The sequence below is a fragment of the Eriocheir sinensis genome, unplaced genomic scaffold (genome assembly GCF_024679095.1).
Source record: "Eriocheir sinensis breed Jianghai 21 unplaced genomic scaffold, ASM2467909v1 Scaffold64, whole genome shotgun sequence".
Lineage (NCBI taxonomy): Eukaryota > Metazoa > Arthropoda > Malacostraca > Decapoda > Varunidae > Eriocheir > Eriocheir sinensis.
The window spans coordinates 756,578-782,297 of NW_026111987.1; the positions used below are offsets into that span (position 1 = coordinate 756,578).

At 48.0% G+C, this 25,720-nt stretch overlaps 1 protein-coding gene across 1 annotated transcript; it reads left to right on the plus strand.

Moving 5' to 3' along the window:
* Positions 1-7,908: 7,908 nt before the first annotated feature.
* On the plus strand, positions 7,909-9,590 carry LOC126993586 (uncharacterized protein K02A2.6-like). Its single transcript, XM_050852720.1, has one exon. The coding sequence runs from the start codon at positions 8,033-8,035 to the stop codon at positions 9,389-9,391; it is 1,359 nt and encodes a 452-aa protein (XP_050708677.1). The 5' UTR covers positions 7,909-8,032; the 3' UTR covers positions 9,392-9,590.
* The last annotated feature ends 16,130 nt before the right edge of the window (positions 9,591-25,720 follow it).

Sequence of the window (25,720 nt, forward strand, 5' to 3'; positions counted from 1 at the left end):
AAAAAAAAAATTTTAAATAGTCAGTGACGTGAGGCTGTCGGAGACCGTCTTGCTCCACCTGTACTGTGTCTCTGCCTGCCTGCCTGCCCCCCGCTGCCCCCCCCGCCACCCACCCACCTCCCACCCTCTCTACCCCCTCCACTACCCATCCACCCATTTACACACACCCACAACTCTGACTCTCCACCTTCCCTTCCATTCCTTTCCCTTCCATTCCCTTCCCTTTCTTAACGCTGATTAATCCTTCTCCTTTTTTTTCCATTCTACGTCCTCCTCCTCCTCCTCCTCCTCCTATTCCTTTTTCTCCTCCTTATCAGACTCCTCCTCCACATATTCTTCATTTCCTTCTCCTTCTTCTCCTGCACCTTCTTCTCCTTCTTCTTCTCTTCCTTCTCTCCTGCTTCTCTTCTCCCAAACCTTTTATTTAACCTTCCTTTCTTCTTCCTTCTCTTCTTTTCTTCTTCTTCTTCTGCTTCTTCTTTTTCTTCTTCTGCTTCTTCTTCTTCCTTTTCTTCTTCTTTTTTTCTTTTTCTAATTCTTCTTCTTCTTTTTCTTTTTCTTCTTTTTCTTCTATATCGTTTTCAGCTACCGATGCCAATCCTTTCTCTTCCCCCACTCACCCACTACCCACCCAACACCCACTAACCCATCCACCACCCATCTACCACCCCTGCTACCACCCACTTACCGACCCTGACTACCCTCCCACTCTCCTTCTCTTCTTCGTGATGCCGTTTTTCCTTCTCCTCCTCCCTTCCCTCGGCTCTTATTCCTCCCTCCCCTTCCTCTCCCTTACCTACCCACTAACAACCTCACCCACAATCCCCACTACCTACCCTCTCGCCCGCCCACTCGTCTCCGTGATGCCATTTCTCCGCCTTCCTTTCTCTTAGCTCTGATTCCCTTATTACTTCCATGCCTCCTTCCGTTTCCCCCTTTCCTCGCTCCCACCTACCCACCCACCTCCTCACCCACCCGCCCACCAGACTCCGTGATGCTCTTTCTTCACCTTCTCTTCCCTTTCCTTCCTTTCCCTACTCTGATTCCTCCTCCTCCTCCTCCTCCTTTATCCACTTGTCCTCTTCATCCTATCCCATTTTTTTCTTCATTTCCTGTAGTCTTTATATTTTTACATTCAGCACATCTTGTTCTCTCCACTTTCCTCTCCTCTCCTTAAAGTCATATTCCCCTTTCCCCTTCAGTCACTTTCCTCCTCATTCAATTTCCTTTTCTATATTTTATACCCACCTTATAATTCTACTTTTATCATATTTTTTTTCTCTAATTCTTTATATTCCCTTCCCTTTCCTTCCCTAAGTTCTAATTCCTCCACCTTCCCTTCCTCACCCAGCTCTCCTCTTTTCCCGCATACCTTCCCTTTCTCAACAATATCCCCTACATTTCCTACCCTCTTTGGCATTCACTCTCCACCCTTCCCTAAGCTGTAATTCCTCCTTCCCCTTCACCCAAGTCCTCTTCCCTACATGTCCTATCTCGTCCTCATCCATCTCCTTTTCCACATTTCCTAATCTCTCCGTAATGTTACTCCAAGCCAGTTTACTTTAACAGGTCATTCATTCTTAAGGTGCGTCCACACGGTCGAACAGTGTCCGTCGGACAAACACTGTTACCATATCATAAGGCGAAGCAGGATGACGTCATAATCGTTGAAACGAAGGAAGTTGATATGGCAACAAACAGTGGTACCAGATGAAGTTGTATACCACAGTTTCTACTCTGTTCACCAGGCAAAGACCGGCAGACAATGTTCGAAGCTGATCTCCGTTGGCAACACACAGGTATTTACGTGGTTGTTGCCAGCGTCTAGTGCGGTACATCATCACCATGGTCCACAAGCCATGTTGACAGGGCAGGTGAGAACTATAACAGAAATAGAAAATCTGCATGGTAATCAAGTAATTTTTTTCATAGTGTGCCTGGCAGTATCGTATACTTCCAAGCCTCTCTCCCACCAGACAGTGTCCGAAGTTCCGATACTACGAACATGGGCAGTGTCCGGTACACCTCTTGGTGCTCGCTTCTGACGTCATCAGCGAGCCATTGTTTGTCCGACGGACATTGTTCGACTGTGTGGACGCACCCTTAACCTCCTTCCCCTATGTAACCTCTAACTCATCCCTTCCCCTTCCCATCCCCATAATACTCATCCATTTTCTTTTCTATAATTCCTAATCTCTATAATATTACTCTCATCCCATTTTTTAACAGGTCATTCATCCTTAACATTCCTTCCTTATGTAAACTCTAACTCATTCTCCCCCTTTCCCATCCCCGTCATCCTGATCTATTTCCTTTTTATATTTACTACACTTCTTGATAATTTTATTCTCAGCACATTTTTTCAACAGGAGGTCATTCATCCTTAACCTCCTTCCCTTATGTAACCTCTAACTCATTCTTTCCCCTCATCCTCATCCATTTCCTTCTTTACATTTACTCACCTTTTGATAATTTTAGTCTCAGCACATTTCTTTTAACAGGAAAAAGCGGGAGAGAGAGCAGGTAAGGTTGAGGATGTGAGGGGGACGATTCTATACCTAACCTAACACCTACCCTAACCTAACCTATCTTAACCTAATCTAGCAACCTTACTTAACTACCATAACTTAATCTACCTCCTTCCTTAAATAACCTCTGACTCATTCTTTCCTTCTCATCCTTCTCTCCTCTACCCACACATCCAATCTCATCCTCATCCTCATCCTTTCCCTCTTCTCCATTTACTCCCCTCTGCTCTACGGTTTTAGTCCCAGCTTTTTATTTTTCCTCACAGGCAAGCTATTCAGTCTGCCCAGCTTCTCTTTACTAAGTCTCTGATTCCTCCTTCCCCTTCCCCTCCTCGACCCACTTCTACCTTTCTCCGTATATCCGTTTTCAGTATATTCCTCTTCTATATTTACTTTCCTCTGTTCTATCTATCTATCTATTTTCTATCAGTATTTTTTTTCCATCACAAACAAACTCACTCTCAGATCCGTATTCTCAGACTTTTTCGGCTCTCACAACTATTTCCAAAGTCAACAAGGAGATTAGACGGGTTCTCATGAGTGTTTCTTCAGGCCCGTCAAACTATCACTAGGCTCATGAAACTACTCATGGAAATACTACTAACATAACCTCTACCAAAGTGTTATCTAATGTGAGTGTGTGAACCGTGAAATGTTTGAGAATATTGGCTTACTTTCAATCTCAGGGTACAGTAGCCTTGTCAAACTATCACCAGGTTCATAATACTACCCATGGAAATGCTACTAACACAACCTCTACGAAAGCCTTGCCAAATGTGAGTGTGTAAGCCCCAAAATGTTTGAGAAGACAGGCATTTTTCCCACATACATAGTGCAGAAGCCTTGTTAAACTACTTACTCCTACTAACACAACTTCCACAAAAGCCTTACCATATGTGTGCGGATATGTAAGCCAAGAAACATTTGAGTCACCCCTTTGCCTTATCTCCGTTTCGCTTCAGCACTACACAGCAGGCACCCGCTTTTGGCAACCACGCCCTTGGGTCCTCTACTGCCCTCATCGCTCACGTCCCTTTCCTCTTTTTCTGGCCTCTTCTATCTCTCCTCCTTACTACCTCTTTGCTCACCCTCCGTTCTGCCTCCAATGGTCAGTCCCAGCCCTTGTTCCTTAACCTCCAGTTCGCCTTCCTTCCCTCGCTGCACTTTCCTTTTTTCCGGCCTCCTCTATCTCTCCGCCCTACTGCCTCCCACACTTTATTCCGCCACCTCTCTGCTCACCCTCCGTTCTGTCTCCAAGGGTCAGTCCCAGCTCTTGTTCCGTCACCTCCAGCTCGCCTTCCTTACCTCGAACCGCCAATCCATTCGTCTGAACTCCTCTGATCTCTTTACATCCAACCCTCGCCTCAGTCCCTCTCCTCCTCCCCTTCTCTGTGCTTTCGCCGGTATCTCAGAATAGAAAAGCATCGCCTAACAGAAGTGTGACCGTGTGACATATGATGATAGATGCCTACTGAAGGGTATAAAGCTTTAGGAAGAGATTCGTGATACAAGGCGGAGGCGGTGACTGAGTAGTTATCGTGCGGGCGCTCGGTGTGGTGTCATCTGCCATCCACGTATCCTAAGACATCCCATCCTGATTGCGCATGCGCGGGTTTTGTTTATAAACAAAGGGTGGATGAATTTCGACACGGTACCGTGTCTTTTGTCGACTGGCTGTTGTGATCCGTCCTGTGGGTAATGTTAGTTCTGAATATAGGCACCTTGCCTGGGGCAACACTAATCCCGCGGTGTCAGCGGTTTTGACCGTTGTGGCCCCTCAGAGGCTGGCAGTGCCTCAGGGGCCAGTTCACCCCGTCTCTGTATCGCGTACGCACGTACTCGTTCTTTCTCTGTTACTTTCCATAGAATATACGGACTTTAGTTTATTCAGTGTTTGTCTATCCAATGATTACAAGTGTCGACAAGTACCTGACCAACATGGCGCAGTGAGTAGGATTCTGTGGAAAGAGAAATAGTGAAAAGCAGTGTACAAGCCGGTTGGCGTAACGGCCAGCCGCCCGCATTCCGTGCGTGCCCTTTTTGACCTGTGCCGGTGAGTGAGGCCCAGGGCCACACCCGCCCGTGAACTCCGCTTATTGCTGTTTGGTCATTTACGATTTATATGCGGTTCGAGCTGTCGAGGCGCCGCCCCTATATATCGTTGAAATAACGCAGTATTAAGTGTACATATGGGCAAGCGCGGTGTTCGGAACACCAGGAGTAACGCCACCGCCACATCGCCCGCCACCCCCGCTACCTCGCCCCTGATGGATGAACCATCGGAGCCCGCGCAGCCCGAGGGCAGGGAGGAGGCACCCACGCCTCCCTCCCCTTCCTCCTCCGCCTCGCAAGGGATGGACATGTCGTGCTTTCTACAATGGATGCGTGAGGACGCGGCACAACGCCGCGAGGAAGAGCGAGTGCGTCGGGAAGAGGACGCGGCACAACGCCGCGAGGAAGAGCGAGTGCGTCGGGAAGACGAACGGCTTCGGCGCGAGGAAGAGCGTGTGCGTCGCGAGGAAGACACACGGCGCATCGAGGCACTGCTTAAGAGTGCCACTCAGCAGCGCGTCTCCCCACCAACCGAGAAGGCCCCCATCAAGGCTTCCGCCGCCACTCCTCCGCCTCTCGCTCATGATGGGACGTTCCGACAATTCCGGATATGGAGGAGCCGGTGGAATGATCACGCCACAATGCGTCGCCTGTCGAGCATGCCCCAAGACATGCAGCGTGCAGAGCTGAGGGCGTGCTTCTCCACGAAGACACTGAGTGATTTGGAGACCTCGCTTCAGATCCCCGTCGACTCCCCGCACACGGTGGAAGAGGTGCTTGACCTCCTGCAGGAGCACGTGAAGGGTCAGAATAACGAAGTGATCCGTCGCCGTGCCTTCTCCACCTGTAAGCAAGCCGAGGGTGAGAGCTTCACCGACTTCTACGCACGTCTCAAGGGTCTTTCGGAAGAGATTGAAGTGTGCTCAGGGCCACGTTGCGAGGAAGTCTGGATGAAGCATGCCTTGTTGATGGGAGTTCGCAACAGGGAGTTGAGGCGAGAGCTTATCACCATGGACGCCTCCCGCACGCTTCAAGAGACAGTGACGAAATGTCGGTCGTATGAGGCCACCGATGTGACGTACTCTGAAATAGAGACCCCGTCCACTGCCGTGAGAGGCGTCTCACAGTACAAGAAGGGTAGGTAAGAAGGCGGCCCACGCGGAGAAAGCTGGTGCCAAAACATCCACGCCCCCCTCCAGCACAGCCTGCAGCAGCTGTGGCACGCAGCACGGCTCCAAGCCGTGCCCAGCCGCCGCGGCACCCTGCCACGGTTGTGGCCGAGGGGCCCAGGATGTACACCGTTAAGTGTTCCGCCAAAGGGTTCAATGCGGCGTGTGCCTTCGCGTGGGGCGCTGAGACCAATTCTGCAGCCTCAACAAGCCCAAAAAACCCAAACCGAAGAAGGGTCAGTCCCTTGGCATGGTTCGGATGCAGCCACCCGACACGGCCCCGCGCCACTCCGAGGAGCATGCGGGCCACGTCCGGCGAGTGGACTCCAACACGCGCCCCAGGGCCCAACCTTCCCCCACCATCCGCGTCGCTGTCACCCAGGGCGACACGTCTGGCCGGATTGACGTGATACCCGACACCGGCGCTGATGTTACGGTGATAGGCCTTCAGCACCTCAAGAGCTTAGGCCTCCACCAACGCGACTTGCAACCGCCCCCCGCCATCAACTATTACAACGCGGACGGCTCACAGATGCAAGCTGCGGTGGGCTCCTTCCAAGTAGAGCTCACGTACGGCGATAGGTCGTGTGAAGGCTGGATCGACGTGCAGTCCTCTCTTACCACGCCTCTGCTCTCGTGGGAGCACTGCAAGGCGCTGGGTGTGGTTCCCGCCGACTTCCCGAGGCAGATACCAGCCGCCCGGCCCGCCGCGGCCGCCGCCCGGGTAAGCGAGGCGCGGGGCAGCAGCGCACCGCGCGCCGCCACCCAAGGCCACGCAGCGGCCTCCGCACCTCACCCGAGCCAGCACACGCAGCCACCACCCGCCCTCCATATCCACACGTCCCCGTCGGAAGCTAAGGAGTACTTCCTGAAGGAGTACTCGGACGTGCTGGTGACGAAGGAGGCCTTAAGGACCGCGCCATTAAAGGCGATGGCGGGTCCCCCGATGAGAATCCACCTGAGGGAGGACGCGCAGCCGTTCGCCATACACACTCCCAGGGTCATCCCTCTCGCCTTCAGGGATGCAGTCAAGCAAGAACTGGATTCTATGGTGACTCAAGGCGTCATTGCCCCCGCGGGCGACGACCCATCCCCTTGGTGTCACCCCTTAGTGGCTGTGGCCAAGCCTAACGGTGGCGTCCGCATCACCACCGACTTGTCGAAGCTAAACAGCCAGGTGTCCCGTCCAGCCCACCCTTCGCCCACGCCCTTCACAGCAATACGGAGCGTGGACCCGGAGGCGCGGTTCTTCACGACGGTCGACGCCCTGTGTGGTTACTGGCAGATTCCGCTGGCAGAGGAAGATCAGCCACTCACCACTTTCATCACGCCTTACGGACGTTTTCGCTACTGTCGAGGCCCCATGGGTTTCGCCGCCACGGGCGACGCCTTCTGTTTACGCGGCGACACGGCACTCCAAGGCGTGACCAACTGTGTGAAGGTAGTGGACGACGTGCTGCTCTCCGACAAAGACTACCTCACGCACCTCCGCAGCATCGATAAGGTACTATCTCGGTGCAGGACGCACGGCATCACTCTCAACGCCGAGAAGTTTGTCGTGGCTGCTCCGACTGTGTCCTTCTGCGGTTACCGGCTCTCAGGGGATGGTATTGCTGCCGACCCGGAGAAAGTGCGAGCTATAGCAGACTTCGCCACGCCTTCCAATCTGACGGATCTCAGGTCCTTCATGGGATTGGTGAACCAGCTGGCAGAATTCTCTCCCGACATCACCGCCGCCGCCTTACCTCTTCGTCCCCTGATGAGCCCGAAAAGGACGTTCACGTGGACACCTGACCATGACCAGGCCTTCCAAAAGGTGAAGGAGGCCCTGTCAAGTCCTCCGGTCCTTGCCACGTTCAACCCAGCCCTCCCCACCACCCTGCAGACGGACGCCTCGCGCCTGTACGGCGTAGGTTACGCCCTCCTGCAGGACCACGGAGGAGGAAAGTTCCGCCTGGTCCAGTGTGGCTCGCGATTCCTCACCGATACTGAGACTCGCTACGCCACCATCGAGCTGGAGTTACTGGCAGTGGTATGGGCCATGTCGAAGTGCAAGTTTTACCTGATTGGCCTACAACACTTCGACCTCATCACCGACCACAGGCCCTTGGTCCCGATCCTGAATAGCTACACGCTGGACGCCGTCGAGAATCCCGCCTCCAGCGGCTGAAGGAGAAAATCTCGGCGTTCATCTTCACAGCGGTGTGGCGTGCGGGCAAAGACCTCTGCATCCCCGATGCCCTTTCCCGCTTTCCCGTCAGCCGCCCGACGCCGGAAGACGAGATGCTCGGCACGAATGCCAGCCTCTCCGTCAGCAGCGGCGTCACTCTGCAGGCCGTACACTCCCTCGCTCGCCCCCAGCCTTCGTCAGCTCCTGACGAGGATCTGGCACTCGAGGAGTTGCGGAAGGCGGCCCGCGACGACCCCTCCTACACCAAGCTCCTGGAGAAGGTACGGACCGGGTTTCCTCGCGACCGCTTTGACCTCCACAACGCCCTCCGCCCGTACTGGAAGTTCCGGGAGGACCTCTACGCAGATGGGGACCTCGTCTTGTATGGTGCTCGTGTGGTCGTCCCCGCAGCCCTTCGTCGCCGTGTCCTGTCCCGCCTCCATGATAGTCATCGCGGGGCCGAAGCCACCAAGCGCCGCGCTCGTCAGGCCGTGTATTGGCCCGGCATAGACGCGGACATCGTCAGCACTGTCCGCGCCTGTGAGCAGTGCCAGGTTATGCTACCTAGCCAGCAGCAGGAGCACTTGTTGTGCGACGACAACCCCACCAGGTCCTTCGAGTCAGTGTCGGCCGACTTCTTCACCGCGGCTGGGAAACACTTCCTAGTCGTCGTCGACCGACTCTCTGGCTGGCCTGTGGTGGTCACCTGCGGCTCCGACACGACGTCTGCCGCCACCATCCGCTACTTCCGGCGCCTCTTCCGTGATCTGGGTGTCCCTGTGCGTCTGCGGACTGATGGAGGCCCTCAGTTCACCAGCCGGGAGCTCGCGGAATTTTTGGAGCGATGGGGGGTCCGCCACAACGTGTCATCGCCCAACTACCCACAGTCGAACGGACACGCCGAAGCTGCAATGAAAGCAGTTAAACACCTCATCCTGAAGGTGGCCCCGTCCGGTAACATCGACTGTGAGGCGTTCGACAAAGGCCTTCTGGAGCTGCGTAACACACCGAACTCCACGGGCCGCTCCCCGGCCCAGGTCTTGTACGGCCGTCCTCTCCGTTCCTGCGTCCCTGCCCATGCCAAAGCCTTCGCGAAGGAGTGGCAGGCCAGAGCCGAGAGCTGTGACCGTCGCGCCGCTACCCGTGCCCGAGATGCCAAGGCCCGGTATGACGCCCATGCCCGCCCGCTTCAGCCGCTGAAGACAGGTGCTCTCGTGCGCATCCAGGACCCAACCACGCAGCGTTGGGACAAGGTGGGCACGGTAATGGGCGCCGGCCGGTCTAGGGCCTATCACGTCCGGATGCCGAGCGGCCGCATCTTGTGGAGGAACCGCCGTTTCCTTCGGCCGGTTCCGCCCCCTGCAGTCGACACCCCGGTCGTGGACGAGTCTCCTCCACGCCCGGACTCACCTCACCTCGCTGTGCCCCGTCGCTCGGAGCGGCTCAGAGCCAAGGCACCCGCTCAAGACTAGGACTATGAGCGCGAAGGGGGGAGGGAGATGTGGGTAATGTTAGTTCTGAATATAGGCACCTTGCCTGGGGCAACACTAATCCCGCGGTGTCAGCGGTTTTGACCGTTGTGGCCCCTCAGAGGCTGGCAGTGCCTCAGGGGCCAGTTCACCCCGTCTCTGTATCGCGTACGCACGTACTCGTTCTTTCTCTGTTACTTTCCATAGAATATACGGACTTTAGTTTATTCAGTGTTTGTCTATCCAATGATTACAAGTGTCGACAAGTACCTGACCAACACGTCCCACTTCAGTTTTTTTTTTTTTTTTTAAGTAAATGATGACGTATGTTTTGAATTTAAAAATTGCTTGAAATATGAAAGTTTCTTCCTGCACCCTTTGTATGTCAGTAAATGTGATAAAAGGGATATAGCCTATATACCCCTTGTATGTCGATTAATGTCATAAAAGAGATAACCTGCACCCCTTGTATGTCAGTAAATGTGATAACTAAAGCCCGGATCTTTAGGCACTAAAAAACTCCAAAATAGGCAGGCAAAAAGGCAAAATAATAAGTCGAAATAGGCACAAAAAGGGCATTTATTCCCAAGGAAGTAATAACATTGAAACAAGAACTTTATCACATGTATGAATACAAATATATACAGTATGATATGCAAGTTAATCTGTCTGGTTATATGAAATAACAAGCATTTTCTTGATGGATTCAAATTTGAATCCTTGCCTTCTATCACTCAGAAGATGCTTGAAGAGCGAAAAGGATCTTTCCACATCCACTGACGTAACAGGGGCATATTTAAAGCATGCCACAGTATACGGATCCATTTCTCCAACATCTGCATCATTCTCTCCTTCTAGAACTCTTCTGATATTCTTCATAGTCTCCAGATCTTTGTTGGCAGCAACGACTTGTTCACATTTTTCACGGACAGATTTTCCTTTCTTACCCGAAACTGTACTTAAATCCTCGATGATAGACTCAAAACATTTCAAAGCATCAACCATGGCCATGTTTCTTTTCTCCAGTGCATTGATGGCCTCTGGTAGCTTTGCATAGTTTGATGCAATGAATGCAAGATCATTGCGTAGCACTTTATCCTGCAGCAGTTCCTTCACAATACGGACAGCAGACGAATCACTCTCATCTAATTTCTCTATGACCTCTTCAAACTTGTCCAAATTGGAAGTGTAGTACAGTACTGCCGAAATCCACGTCCCCCATCTGGTTAATATTGGCTGTGGTGGCAATGCAAGTTCAGGTGCAATTTCCTTGAATGTAACACACCTTGATGGAGCCTTAAGGAAAATCTTCTTGCCATTAGAAACGAATTTATCAACACTAGAGAACAATCCACGCACATGCTCTGCAACTCGGTGAAGTCCATGGGCTAAGCAAGTTAGGTGTATCATTTCTGGGAAAAGAACTCGAAGTGCCCTTGCTGATTTCTTCATGTAAGGTGCTGCATCTGTCAGGAAGAGTAGAACATTCTTGTGATGGATGCCTTCTGGCCAAAGCACAGGGCTGTTGTAAAAAGCTGAGCTATTGTTGAACTGTTGGTCTTCTCTAGTTCTTCTGAGGAAAGCAGGTAAATTTTCGACATCTGATCAACTTCCAGGGTGCCAATAACTACGTTTGCAACATATCTACCCATAACATCTGTCGTTTCATCTATTGAAATCCATATTTTCTTATCCTTCACTTCTTCCCTAATTCTCTGCACTGTCAAATCATAAAGTGTGTCCACATAATTCTTTCTTAAAGTAGACTCACTTGGGATGGCTTGTTTGGTATATTTTTCCAAGAATAGCTTTAGAGACTTGTTCTCTAGCTTCCACAATGGAATACCGGCATCAACAAAAGCTTTACACAGCTCTAAGGAGAAGGTAGACTTGCGGCTGGTGGATGCAGAAAATGTACTCAACAGGCTCGTTTGCTGGTCTCCTGGTTTCGTCTTATTTGCAGCATTTTGATGTTTAGCAGTCTGAACATGTTGTGCAATGAAGTACTTCTTTTCGAAATTCACTGATTTTTCACAGACTTTGCAAAATAGCACTGATCCATCCGTGGAAAAAACATCACTTCCAAACTCCCGAACAAAATCATTCAGCTTCTTGCCAATGGATGAACTAACTTTCGGCATTTTCAGTGTGTTGTGATGCAAAGGAGTCGTCTGATCTATTTTCAATAAGGCTGGCTTGGTTGAAGTGAGGAAGTGGTCTAGTCTCGTGCTGGAAACTGGTTTGGTAGTGATGTGAAGGGAAGTTGTGCTCACGAAAACAATGTTGCCAAGTTGTTAGTGTTGCAAGGTTGAAGTCCAATAATAAATGAATTATTCAAATGATTATCCGAAGTTTCAATAATAAATTAATAATTTATTATTGAAGTTTCGAATAATCATTCGAATCATTCAATTATTATTGAAGCTTCGACCTTGGCAACATTCATTGTGTCTTCCAAAATGTTTGTGTATAGTCCGTAGAGTTATGTTTTCTCAAGTTTATAGAAAATATACGTAAAAAAGGCAAAATAGGCTAATATTTTCCTTAATAGGCAATATCACTCTCAATCACCCAAAAAAGGCAAAAAAGCTACCTACCTACACCCCTTGTATGTCAGTAAATGTGATAAATGTGACAACCTGCACCACTTGAACGTCCGTAAATGTGATAACCTGCACCCCTTGTATGTCAGTAAATGTGATAACCTGCACCCCTTGTATGCCAGTAAATGTGATAACCTGCACCCCTTGTATGCCAGTAAATGTGATAACCTGCACCCCTTGTATGCCAGTAAATGTGATAACCTGCACCCCTTGTATGCCAGTAAATGTGATAACCTGCACCCCTTGTATGCCAGTAAATGTGATAACCTGCACCCCTTGTATGCCAGTAAATGTGATAACCTGCACCCCTTGTATGCCAGTAAATGTGATAACCTGCACCCCTTGTATGCCAGTAAATGTGATAACCTGCACCCCTTGTATGCCAGTAAATGTGATAACCTGCACCCCTTGTATGTCAGTAAATGTGATAACCTGCACCACTTGTATGTCAGTAAATGTGATTACCTGCACCCCTTGTATTTCAGTAAATGTGATAACCTGCACCCCTTGTATGCCAGTAAATGTGATAACCTGCACCCCTTGTATGCCAGTAAATGTGATAACCTGCATCCCTTGTATGTCAGTAAATGTGATAACCTGCACCCCTTGTATGTCAGTAAATGTGATAACCTGCACCCCTTGTATGCCAGTAAATGTGATAACCTGCACCCCTTGTATGTCAGTAAATGTGATAACCTGCACCCCTTGTATGCCAGTAAATGTGATAACCTGCATCCCTTGTATGTCAGTAAATGTGATAACCTGCACCCCTTGTATGCCAGTAAATGTGATAACCTGCACCCCTTGTATGCCAGTAAATGTGATAACCTGCACATCTTGTGTGTCAGTAAATGTGATAACCTGCACCCCTTGTATGTCAGTAAATGTGATAACCTGCACCCCTTGTATGTCAGTAAATGTGATAACCTGCATCCCTTGTATGCCAGTAAATGTGATAACCTGCACATCTTGTGTGTCAGTAAATGTGATAACCTGCACCCCTTGTATGTCAGTAAATGTGATAACCTGCACCCCTTGTATGTCAGTAAATGTAATAAATGTAATAACCTGGACCCCTTGTATGTCAGTAGATGTGATAAATGTGATAACCTACACCCCTTGTATGTCAGTAAATGTGATAACCTGCACCCCTTGTATGTCAGTAAATGTGATAAATGTGATAACCTACACCCCTTGTATGTCAGTAAATGTGATAAATGTGATAACCTGCACCCCTTGTATGTCAGTAAATGTGATAAATGTGATAACCTGCACCTCTTGTATGTCAGTAAATGTGATAAATGTGATAACCTGCACCCCTTGCATGTCAGTAAATGTGATAAATGTGATAACCTGCACCACTCGTATGTCAGTAAATGTGATAAATGTGATAACCTGCATCTCTTGTATATCATAAATGTGATAAATGTGATAACCTGAACCCCTTCAATGTCGGTAAATGTGATAACCTGCACCCCTTGTATGTCTTGACGCCATCTTGCCTGGACAAACTATCGGGTTCCGCGCATACGCAGATCAGGATGGGATGTCTTAGGATACGTGGATGGCAGAGGACACCACATCCGGTCCAGTAGGTTTGCGTTCTTATCAACCCGGACTCTCGATGCTCGCTCTAAGGAGGATCAAAGAAGGGCTCCGTGGGGCAGCATGAGCCAAGCAAATAAAAGTAAGAAAAAAAGAAAAGAAAAAACTCCCTCGGTTAGAAAATCTTATCTGTATCTGGAAAGGTCATAATGCCGCCATGATGCTGATATTTTATGAATAGTCGTGATTCCAATGGCCTCGGGTGTTATGTTTCACGTTGATTACACGTTATAATTTTCTTGTCTCACCCACATCCCATTTTAGGTGACGAGGGAAGGCCAAGGGCGAGGGCAAAGGCTTCCTGGATAATGGTAAATGAATAAACAGATAAATGGTCTTTGTTCTTATCTGCTACGTCGTTTAAGTTAAGGGTTGTCCATTTTTCCTCACCACATAATATTTTCTCATCCACCACAGGCTCAAAGGCTAATTCGACGGAGATGAGCACCGAGGCCACGCGCACCTATAGCGGATGTTCTCAACTTTACTGCCTTACATAACATGTTGGATGGTCACGAAAGGGCAAGGGCGGGGGTGAGGGAGCAGCGATTAGCGGGCTTTTTTTCTACACTTTTTTGTTGCCCTTGAGTTGCCGCCCTTCCTGTAAATAAATAAATAGACGACTAACCCAATCCATGACCTCCGCTGTAACCATTTCTATATGTTGCTCACGGTTCATCTTCTTTCTTAACCCAGAACATTTTTGGTGAAGAGGTAAGGGCAAGGGCGCCAGGTACACGACTAACCCAATACATGACCTCTGCTGTAATCATTTCTATATATTGCTCACGGTTCATCTTTATTTCTTAATTAACCCAGAACATTTAAGGCGAGAAGGAAAGGGCAAGGCGAGGGTGAATGGTTCCTGGTAAACAACTAACCATATCAGTAACCTCTGCTGTAATCTTTCCTATATATTGCTCACGGTTCACTTTTATTTCTTAACCCATAACATTTAAGGCGAGAAGGAAAGGGCAAGGGCGAGGATGGAGGCTTCCTGGTAAGCGACTAACCAAATCAATGACCTCTGCTGTAGCCTTTTATATATGTGGTTTTCGGTTTACCTTCATTTCTTACCCCATAACGCTTTAGGTGACGAGGCAATGACGAGGGCGAAGGCTTCCTGGGAAACGACTAACCAAACCAATGACATCTGCTGTAATCTTTTCTACGCGTCGCTTACAATTCTTCTTTATTTCTTACCCCATAGCACTTTAGGAGACGAGGAAAGGGCAGTGACGAGGGTAAATGCTTCCTGGTAAACGACTAACCACATTAACGACCTCTACTTTAGCCTTTAAAATATGGTGTTTACGGTTTACCTTCATTTCTTACCCCATAACGCTTTAGGTGACAACGAAAGAGCAAGGGCGAGAGTGAAGGCTTCCTGGCAAACGACTAACGAAATCAACGACCTCTACTGTAGCCTTTTGTTTACGGTTTACCTTCATTTCTCAATACATAACACTCTAGGTGACAACGAAAGAGCAAGGGCGAGAGTGAAGGCTTCCTGGCAAACCAATAACCAATAACCAATCAATGACTCGTGCTTCATCTCGCGGGCACAGCGGCTTCCTCTTATCTCCCATGACGAAAGACCCGTCTGCCGATCGGTCACCCGGGTCGCTGTCCTGCACTAACACGCCAATTTCCAGCAGCAGCGGCAGCGGCGACCTAAAGGAGAGCGACAGGTGTTTGGTTGGTATTTGCAGACGCTTCCACCTCACGCTCCTCTCACGTCAACTGTTTACAAAGGCCCAAAAGGAGATTAATCGGGTTTTCATGAGTTTTTTCTTATTCATCCATGGTACAGAAGAAGGATCAAACTAATACCGGGGTCATGAAAGTACCCCTAGAAATGCCCCAAACACCTACGAAAGCCTTGTCAAATGTGTGTGTTTGATGACCTTCAGAAAAGCGCTTCAACCCCTCAAGTCAACTATTTCCAAAGGCCAAAAAGGAGATTAATCGGATTTTCATGAGTGTTCCTTCACGTTCACGGTACAAAAGAAGGATCAAACTACAACCCGGGTCAAAACAGTACCCCTGGAAATGCCTCAAACTCCTACGAAAGCCCTGTCAAATGTGCGTGTTTGGGAACCCAAATGTTCAGGAGTAAAGCCCTGTGGCTCGAGTTTCTGCTTAGCGCTCCGGTACTTCCAGTTGCTGGGTGATGCATGGCGGTCCTTTTTTATTGGTGTTCCGTGAGAGGCCGCTCGCTACCCTGCCTCTCCTCTCCTTTCCCTGCAAGCGTTGTCCCTTAATCTGCCTCAATGTTTCTCTCTCTCTCTCTCTCTCTCTCTCTCTCTCTCTCTCTCTCTCTCTCTCTCTCTCTCTCTCTCACACACACACACACACACACACACACACACACACACACACACAAACAGGGGAGGGATTAAGGTGGATTGAAGGCGGAGGAAGTGGTGCGGGCGTGTCCCTGGCGTGGCGGGGCCGGAATGTAAACACACAGGCCTCGGCGGACAGGTGCATGGTGAGGGCCTCGCCGCGCCGCCTCTCTGCCCGGCCCTGGCTGTACGTGTTTTTTTTCCCGCTTTGTATGCCATTGTTTGTTTAGTGTTTTCAAGTTAAATGTTTCCCACTCGTGTAAAATAGTTCGCCTATGTTGTAGTGGAATGTTTTTCTCCTCTTTCCGTCATCGCCAGAGCTGTCTTCCTTCAATCTGGCGGCGGTGTGTTTCAAGCAGGTCGCAGCAGCCTCGTAACACGGCGGGGATTGTGTATGCAGCGCGTGCGTTCCCTGCTCGTGTGTCCTCTACCTGCACCGGCAGCCCTGACCTTGGAGGCCGGGGTAGTAACTAAGTCAGTTCGCTCCACCTCAAGACAGTGCGCGGAAGGAGCACGCCGGAGAATGTTCAGTATTCAGGTACGAGCAAACAAATGCTGTTGTTCAGTTTATTTTCTCCCTCTCATGCACATCAGGGCGCCATAGAAGGCAGCATTAGGTTTGTCACTTGACAACGGGCCGCGCCATTAAGGCTGAGAGGACCACTTGACGCTACTCAACGGAAGGGTAAAACCCGCCGAGCCCCGCCGGGAGGGCGGGAGGGCAGCGCCGCAGCACAGCGCCCGCATGGCTGGCGGCCACGACCCCCCACGGGCCCACGGGACGGCCGTGGCCCGGCCTTTTATGTTGGTGCCTGTTTTACCGAGTGACTGAGCTCCAGTGGAAAACAAGTTGGCTTTTACGCCGCACCAAAGAAATTACCGGCACAAAAAGGGCGAGCCCGAGTCACGCCGAACGAGACGGGATAAAAGAAAAGGAGAAAATGGGATAGGGAGAAAACACGGGCTGAACGAGGCTTTGATCAGCAGGGACAAAGGGAGAGAGGACGGAGTCACCTCGTCCTGCCTCGCCGTCTGCCGGGACGCGAAAAACTACCTCACCTACTGCTGCGGTTCGCCTTTGTTTAAGCCGAGACTTTGTCGGACTCTTTTTGTGCCGCCCCCAAACTTTGTCTTGTGTCTTACGCTTCTTACGTCCCGGCCGTCATCGAGTTAACTTGAGGCTTCAGCTCTATTCAGGAGCAGTAAGTAGCGGGCTTTTTTTTTTCTCATTAGTTATATTTTTTTCACGCCCTTGAGCTGTCTCCTTTTCTGTAAAAAAAAAAAATACAGGCGGGACGCGACTTAAACAGAAAAATATCCTGACCCTCAACATTTAAGTCTGTATTTTTAAACGTGTCGGCCCTGCAGTTCGTCTGTATGAAGAGCCTCTCGTGGAAGTCGCTGGGGTTCTCATGGGCTCCTATGACAGCCTTGTCAAATGCGTGATGAAACTATCCCTGGAAATGTCCAAAACTCCTATGAAAGCCTTGTCAAATGCGTGTTTCTTAGGTTCTTGGTACAGAAGAAGGGTCATACTACCACCAGGGTCATTACTATTCCTGGAAATGCACAAACTCCTAGGAAAGCCTTGCCATAATGTGTGTCCTTGGGCTCCGGAATGTTTAAGACAGTGACCCTTGGACCGAACACCAGTGAAAACGCACGTAAATTCCGTGCATTGCTTGGCTCTGTACCGCTTAATATGACAAACGTTCAGTAGGAATGATACAACAAATGCAAGTGACAAGCTGTAAGGAGAGCAATGGCGGGTTATTCTTCACCGTTTGTCACAAATGTTAAGTAGGAATAAAAAAAAAAGCTAGTGACAAGCCATAAGGAGAGGATTGGCGGGTGTTATTTTTTACCGTGTGTGTGTCTGTGTGTGTTGGGTGGGTGTCGCCAAGCCCATGAGCAGACCCCAGTTCCATCCATAACAGCTCGGAAGGGAGGGGTTCAGCAGGATCCCAGACAGGCTGCTGTGTCCTGGCAATGGGTGTGTTATTCTTTCCCGTAGCAGCTGTGTGTTGGGTTATGTTGCCAAGGTCATGAACAGACCCCATTCCATCCACCACAGCTAGTAAGGGTCGAGGGGGTTTCACCAGGGTCCCAGAGAGGCTGCTGTGTCCTGGCAATGGGTGTTATTCTTTCCCGCAGCAGCTGTGTTGGGTGCATGGTTGGGTGAGGTCGCTAATGCCAAGAACAGCGCCCCAACCAGCCGCCAGAGAAGAGGGAGGGTCGAGGAGGTTCAGCAGGGTCCCAGAGAGGCTGCTGTGACCTGGAAATGGGTGCTATTCTTTACCGTAGCAGCTGTGTGTTGGGTGCATGGTTGGGTGAGGTCGCTTGAGCCAAGAACAGCGCCCCAACCAGCAGCGACAGCAGAGGGAGGGTTGAGGAGGTTCACCAGGGAGGCTGCTGTGACCTGGATTGGCGGGTCGCGGTGATGAGTGAGCAAACAAACCTCTTGACAAGCGCGGCGGAGGCGGAGCACTACCACCACCACCACCACCCACCCCCTCTCCTCTACTCCCACCTTTCCGTGCGTCACCGCCAGGGAAGTCATCAGTATTTTTACCACAAGACGAGTTATTAGATTTTTCTCATGCGCGTGCAATCGTGTTCGAAATCAAAGCTTAAAGGGCGCATCTCTCGCCACAAGGAAGGCAGCGAGCGACGATGAATGGTCAGGCATATTCTCAAGCATTTCGGGGCTTACACACACACACCCATATTTGTTAAGGCTTTGGTATAGGTTAAGTTTGTATTTCCAAGGGTTGTTTTATGAGCCTAGTGATAGTCTGACAAGGCCTCTGCACAATGAACGTGAAAACACACTCATTAGAACCCGACTCGTCTCCTTTGTGACCTTTGAAAAAAATTGTTGTGAGTGTCGAAAGCGCCTGAGAACACGGACCTCAACTAATCAAGGATCTTTATACCGTGTCGGCGCAGAGCAATGTTAGAGAAGCCGTGTAACATCCATCTCACTGAACACACACTCTTTGCATCACCTCTCTCTCTCTCCCTCCCGCTGAAGTTACCTGGTCTCTTGTTTTAGTCCCTTCACTCCCAGCTGTCCTCATTTCCATCCGCTATTGTCCATGGATACTTTTTTTTTCTGCACATCGAGGGAGCCGCCAGAATGTGTGTTAGCTGAGCCCCTCCCACCTCATTACCAAGTCTTTCATTTGTGGTCCTTCCTTTTGTATTAGTCTAATGTTTGGGTATACAGGTTCATATCCATTTGACATATACTTTCTTTCACAAGTTGACTGGCAAAAAGGGCACCACCAAAACATGTATAAACTATGCCCCTCCCACCTCATTACCACGTCTCTCATATATAGTTCTTCCTATTGTGTTAGTCTAATGTTTGGGTATACAGGTTCAGATCCATTTGACATATACTTTCCTCCACAAGTTGTCTGGCTAAAGAGTACCACTTAAATCTGTAGAAACTATGCTCCTCCCACCCCATTACCACGTCTCTTATTTGTGGTCCTTCCTTTTGTGTTAGTCTAATGTTCGGGTATTCAGGTTCATATCCATTTGACATTCACCTTCTCAGTAAGTTGACTGGCTAAAGGGTGCCAACACAGTGTCTATTAATCATGCACTCTTCACCTAATTGCCACGTCTTTCATTGCCAGTCCTTCCTATTGTGTTATTCTACTCTTTGGGGATACAGGTTCACATCCATTTCACATTCTTCTCTCTGCGCTGACCGGCTGATGGGCAAACACATACGGATTCCGAGCCTTCAATTTTTAGTCTATTTCTATTCCTTCCTCCTCTGCTCTGCTGATGTTTGCCAGTGCACGTTCATAGCTTCATATCCACTTAACATACTCTCTTCCGTTCGTTGACTGTCTAAAGGTTAAGCTAAACACACACCTTCCTGTTTTTCAGCGTAACTCCGCGGGTCGTTCTATCCACCACGCTGCCCTTCCCTTCCCTCCTTACGTCCTCCTTGTTTTCTTTTCCCTTCTCCTCCCTTCATTTACCTCAGCCTCCTCTGTACGTTGACTGACTAAAGAAAGATTAAGTTGAACACGCATTCCTATCCTTCAATTTTTTACTCCTATATTCTTTCCTTTTGTGCTCTACTGATGGTCGTTACTACAACCTCATACCCATTTGACACACATATATACACTTTCCTTCGTAAGTTGGCAGGTTAAAAGGTTCCCCCCATTTAATAACTAAGTTTTTCATGTACACTCCTTCCTTTTCTGCTTTATTCTGCTTTCTGTGTGGTGGCGTACGTTCATATCCATTTGACATTCTCCGTCTCTGTACGTCCTTCCTTCCAGCAGGTTGTTGAGTTCTGCGGCAGAGTTCCTCGTCGAAGACGGAACTATTGCTATCCTGGTGCTGGGATCGAGGATATAACTGCTGCTCTTGAAGAGAACTCCCCCCAGGCTACTAATGATTCACTGTTTGTTATTCACACAGGTACGAACGACGTCACCACGACCCGGTCTGAGGAACTGCTGGACAAGTATCGTAGGCTCATCCAGCAGTATAAGTCTAAATCCCCTAACATTTTAATTTCAGGAGTTCTACCACGGACTTGGGCGGAGAGCGACTTTTTCAGTGAGGCCTTCAGCCTAAACAACCGCTTACAGACTCTAAATAGGGAGCTTGACGTGGAGTTCTTCAACGCCTGGGACAATTTCTATGGACAAAGTGAGCTCTTCCACAGGGACGGATTGCTCCTGTCTCCCATCGGGGCAGCCAGATTCGGAAGGCTCCTCAACGACGCAGTACGTGACATCCGATCAAAAAACGAGTCTCAGCCAAGTCCCGCCACCCCGCCCGTGTAAATAGACGCCGTGCATCGCAACAAACCCGTAACCGTGATCCCGCAAGTACCACCATCTCTATTACCAAGCCTCTAGATAACTTAAAAATCCTTAGTTTCAATGCGCGTAGCCTAAGAAACAAATCTGATGAACTGAGATGTCTTGCTCTAATAGAAAATTTTGACATAATTGCTATAACCGAAACATTTATCGACACAACAAATATTGATTTAAGTTCCGAATACAACATAGATGGCTACAGACTCTTCAACAAAGATCGTGTTAACCGTAGAGGCGGTGGCGTCGCCCTTTTTGTCAAAAGCTATTTGCAACCCACTGACAAAACACCGAGAAACAGTAACTTTGAACATTTGTGCGTGCGAGTAAACATTGCAAAAGTCAATTTAAATATATCTGTCACCTACAGACCTCCCGGGCAATCACTCGATGACGACCTTGAAATGTACAGCGTCTTAAGGCAGTCACTTAATAACAACGACTCACTGATATTAGGGGACTTTAACCTTCCCCATATCGACTGGGCGACACTGTCAGGTACAGAAGGCGAGTCACATAGAATGATCGAATTTCTAGAAGAAAATTATCTAAGCCAAATGGTTTCTGAGCCAACTCGACAAAATAATATACTCGACCTAGTTATAACGACCCAAGATAACCTAGTCAGTAATGTCACGGTAGGAGAACACCTCGGTTCTTGTGATCATAAGTTAGTGCGCGTCGACATTAGAGCTCAATCATCAGTGACTGAAAATAAAGTAAAGGTGCCCAATTTCAAAAGAGCTAATTTCGTAGAAATCCGACAAAAACTAACAGAAATACAACTGTCAGATGACGGCAACGTAGAGGAAGCCTGGCTAAGCTTTAAAAATCACTTACTCACTCAGCAGAACACATTCGTCCCTTTGTGCGAGAGGCGAATTAATACTAATAAAAGCCCACCGTGGTATAATAGCGAAATTAAACAATCAGTCAAAGAGAGAAAATTGTTTTACAGGTTAAAGAAAGAACAAAGCACGCCCGAAAATATTAGACTTTATAATGATGCCAGGCGACGAGTAAAAAGACTAATATGTCAGGCAAAGCGTAGATATGAAGAAAATATTGCGGCCAACTGTAAAAATAATCCAAAATCATTCTTCAGTTACATAAACAACAGAAAGGCGATCAAAAGTGGTATTGGACCTTTAACAAACAGCGACGGTGCACTAGTGACTGACAGTCAACACATTGCAAACCTCTTAAACAATTACTTTTCCTCGGTGTTTAATACTAACAGTCTTCCTCCCACTACCACCAACACCAATACTATTGTAAATCTCGATCATGCATTGCCTAATTTTGACATAACAACCGATGAAGTCCTTAAAGCTCTCCATTCACTTAAAACAAATAAAAGTCCTGGACCTGACAAAGTATATCCTATACTGCTTAAAGAAACAAAGAACGAAATACTCTCCTCCCTTACTACCGTATTCAATATGTCCTTGCGACAAGGCTTCGTCCCTTCGGATTGGAAAAAGGCTAACGTGACACCGATTTTTAAGAAAGGAGACAAAAAAATACCAGGTAACTATCGACCCGTTAGTCTAACTTCAATTGTAGGTAAGCTACTCGAGAGCCTAATTAGAGACAAAATTGTGAGTTACCTCGAAAGCCACTCATTAATTGGGGATTCACAACATGACTTCCGTAACAAAAGATCCGGCCTGTCAAACCTACTGACCTTTTATAACGATCTTTTCTCAGTTTATGACGTAACCAAATAATTGGACGAAGTCTATCTTGATTTCCAGAAAGCGTTTGATAAAGTCCCACATCATAAATTACTTTATAGATTAAAGCAAACAGGCATTGACGGTCAAGTAAACCAATGGATCGCGAATTGGTTGAGCAACAGACAACAAAGAGTTGTGATTGACGGATTTAACTCAGAGTGGGCGCCGGTCACTAGTGGCGTCCCTCAGGGCTCGGTTCTTGCCCCAGTGCTCTTCATTATTTACATCAACGATGTGGATGTTGAACTTAATAATCGCATTAGTAAATTTGCAGACGACACAAAGATTGGTAACTCGGTTCTCACTGACGAAGACAGGCAAAGCCTCCAAGAGGATTTGCACAAAATTTCAGCTTGGTCGGATAAATGGGAGATGCCCTTTAACGTAGACAAGTGTCAGGTCCTTCAAGTTGGAACAAAAAATAAGAAGTTCGATTACGAAATGCGCGGCGCTAAACTCACAAGCGTTCAATGCGTTAAGGACCTGGGGGTCAAAATCGCGTCAAACCTCAAATTCTCACATCAATGCATCGATGCAGCAAATAAAGCGAACAGAATGTTGGGCTTCATTAAAAGAAACTTTTTATTCAAGAATAAAGATGTAATACTTCCGCTCTACAATAGTTTAGTCAGACCCCACTTGGAATATGCGGTACAGTTTTGGTCTCCCCACCATGCAAAGGACATTGCTAAACTAGAAGTTGTTCAGCGTCGAGCAACAAAAATGATCCCTTCCTTGCGCAACAAATCCTACGAAGAAAGGCTTTCCACCCTTAACATGTTCTCTCTTGAGAAACGTCGCCTCCGAGGAAAACTGATCGAATGTTTTAAAATACTTTCACGAATGTAGACAGAACAAAATTGTTTATGATCTCCCCCTTCCTTTCCCCTCCCTTCTTTCCCCGTTCCTTCCTTTTCTCTCCTTCTCCTCCTCCTCCTTTCTCTGTCTCTTCCCCTTCTTACTTACTTACCTCTCTCCTTTCCCCTTTCTTGACATGCCTCTCCTTCCTTTCCCTCCCTTCTCTCCCATCCTCCCTTTCTCCCCGTTCATTCCTCCTTCTCCTATTCCTCCATTCTTACCGTTCCTTCTCGTCCCTTCCTCTCCCTCCTTCCTTCCCCTTCTCTTTCCTTCTAATCTTCCTTTCCCGTCCTTTCCTCTTCCTCCTTCCTTTCCCTTATCATCCCTCCTTCCCCTTGCCTTCCCTTCCCCTCAAACCTTCCTTTCCTAACCCTTCATTTGCCTTTTAGCTTGTCCTCCGTTACGTTTTCCTTCCCATTGCAAGAGTGATCCTTTCCCCTCTCTCCCTCCTATCTCCCTCCCTTCTTAATTCCCCTTCCCTTCCTCCTTCCCCTTCTCCCTCTTTCCTTCCCTTCATGTCTCTCTTAGCTTGCCCTCCGCCCCGTTTCCCTCCTCGTTGCAAGAGTTCGTGCGTGCGCCGGAGATCAACAGCTTCAGCGTGTTAGCATTGTGGTGAGTCAGGGCGGGAAGGTTCACTGCTCGGCACGAATTAGTATTTGTAAACGCCTGATCCGCCGTGGGTGTCGGATCAGCCTGGCGACGGTTGCATTGGATTCCTTTACTGACACACTGACGCATTCACTCCCCTCTGCCTGGCCGTGGATTGCTGCGTTATGTAGTTATTGATGTTTGAGGCGTGTATTCTCTGCTGCAACAAACTTACCAAGGCCACAAAGGAGATTAATCAGGTTCTAATGAGTGTTTTTTTACGTTCATGGTGCGGAAGCCTTGTCACACTATCACTAGGCCCATAAAACTACCCATGGAAATGCCTACAACCTTTACCAAACGCTTTCGCCTCACACAATCAATATATCCCAAGGCCACAAAGGAGGTTAGTCGGGTTCTCATGAGTGTTTTTTTCACGTTCATGGTGCAGAAGGCCTATCAAATTATAAGTAGGCTCTTTACTCATGGAAATACTAACACAACAACCTCTACGAAAGCCTTACAAAATGTGGGTGTGTGAGCGCCTAAATGTTTCATAATATGGAAGCCTTTTCATGGTATCACTAGGCTCATCTTGGGGCGGCAGAACTGAAAGCGCTCAATCCAACATTTGAAGAGTACCGCGGTTCAGAACAGGAGTAATTCTCTCTCGTGATGGAATTCCTTTGATTAATCTCGCTGCTCTATTTAAGACCATCTGTAATCTCCTTAATTGGAGCTTTGGCAGGTTATAGTAGATTGAGTTGCAATAATCCACTCTTGATACAATATTGTTAATCACCAATTTCTTGATAGAATCTTCATCCAGGTATTTCTTGATAAAAGCAATATTTCTAAGGTGATATCCAGCAATCCTTACGACATTATTTATCTGACATTTCAGTGTCAAATTGGAATCAAACAAGACTCCCAAGTCACGAACACTTTCAACAATATGAATTTCATTACCACTTATAGTCATGTTACCGTCACCAAAATAACGTAGAGTGTCCTTCCCCACAAGCATGAATTCAGTCGTATAATCGTTTAATTTCAATTGCATATAATGCATCCAATCCTTGACTGAATTAATAACACTATTGATCTTAGCACTTGTATTTCCAATATCAGTGATGGAAAAGTAGAACTGGGTGTCATCAGCAAATAACTTGAATCTTACACCATGTTGTTGTAGTATCCTGGATAAACTATTCGTGTACATACAAAATAAAATAGGTCCCAGTACACTTCCTTGTGGAACTCCTCTTGTCAGAGCTTCATATGAAGAAAAACATTTTCCAATTTGCACACAATAACTTCTGGTTTGTAAATAACTCTCAAGATACTTTAACGCATTGTCTACCACTCAAATGTTCCTTAAGTCTTTTACAAGCAATTCATGAACAACCGTATCAAATGCTGCACTAAGATCTAGAAGAACCAATTTAGCACATTTACCCCCCTCCATCATTTCTAGTAAATCACTAACAACAAAACAAATAGTAGTCTCAGTAGAAAATATTGGCCTATATGCAGACTGACTATCAGGCAAGACATGGACCTTCTCCAAAAGTTCCATCAACTGCTCAATAATTGCATACTCTAATAACTTACACAAAAAAGGCAAATTTGATACTGGTCTATAAAAGCTTACATTTTTATAATCAAGTTTTCCCTTTAAGACTGGTTTCATAACAGCTCGCTTTTCAGAATCCGGAAATTTACATGAAGA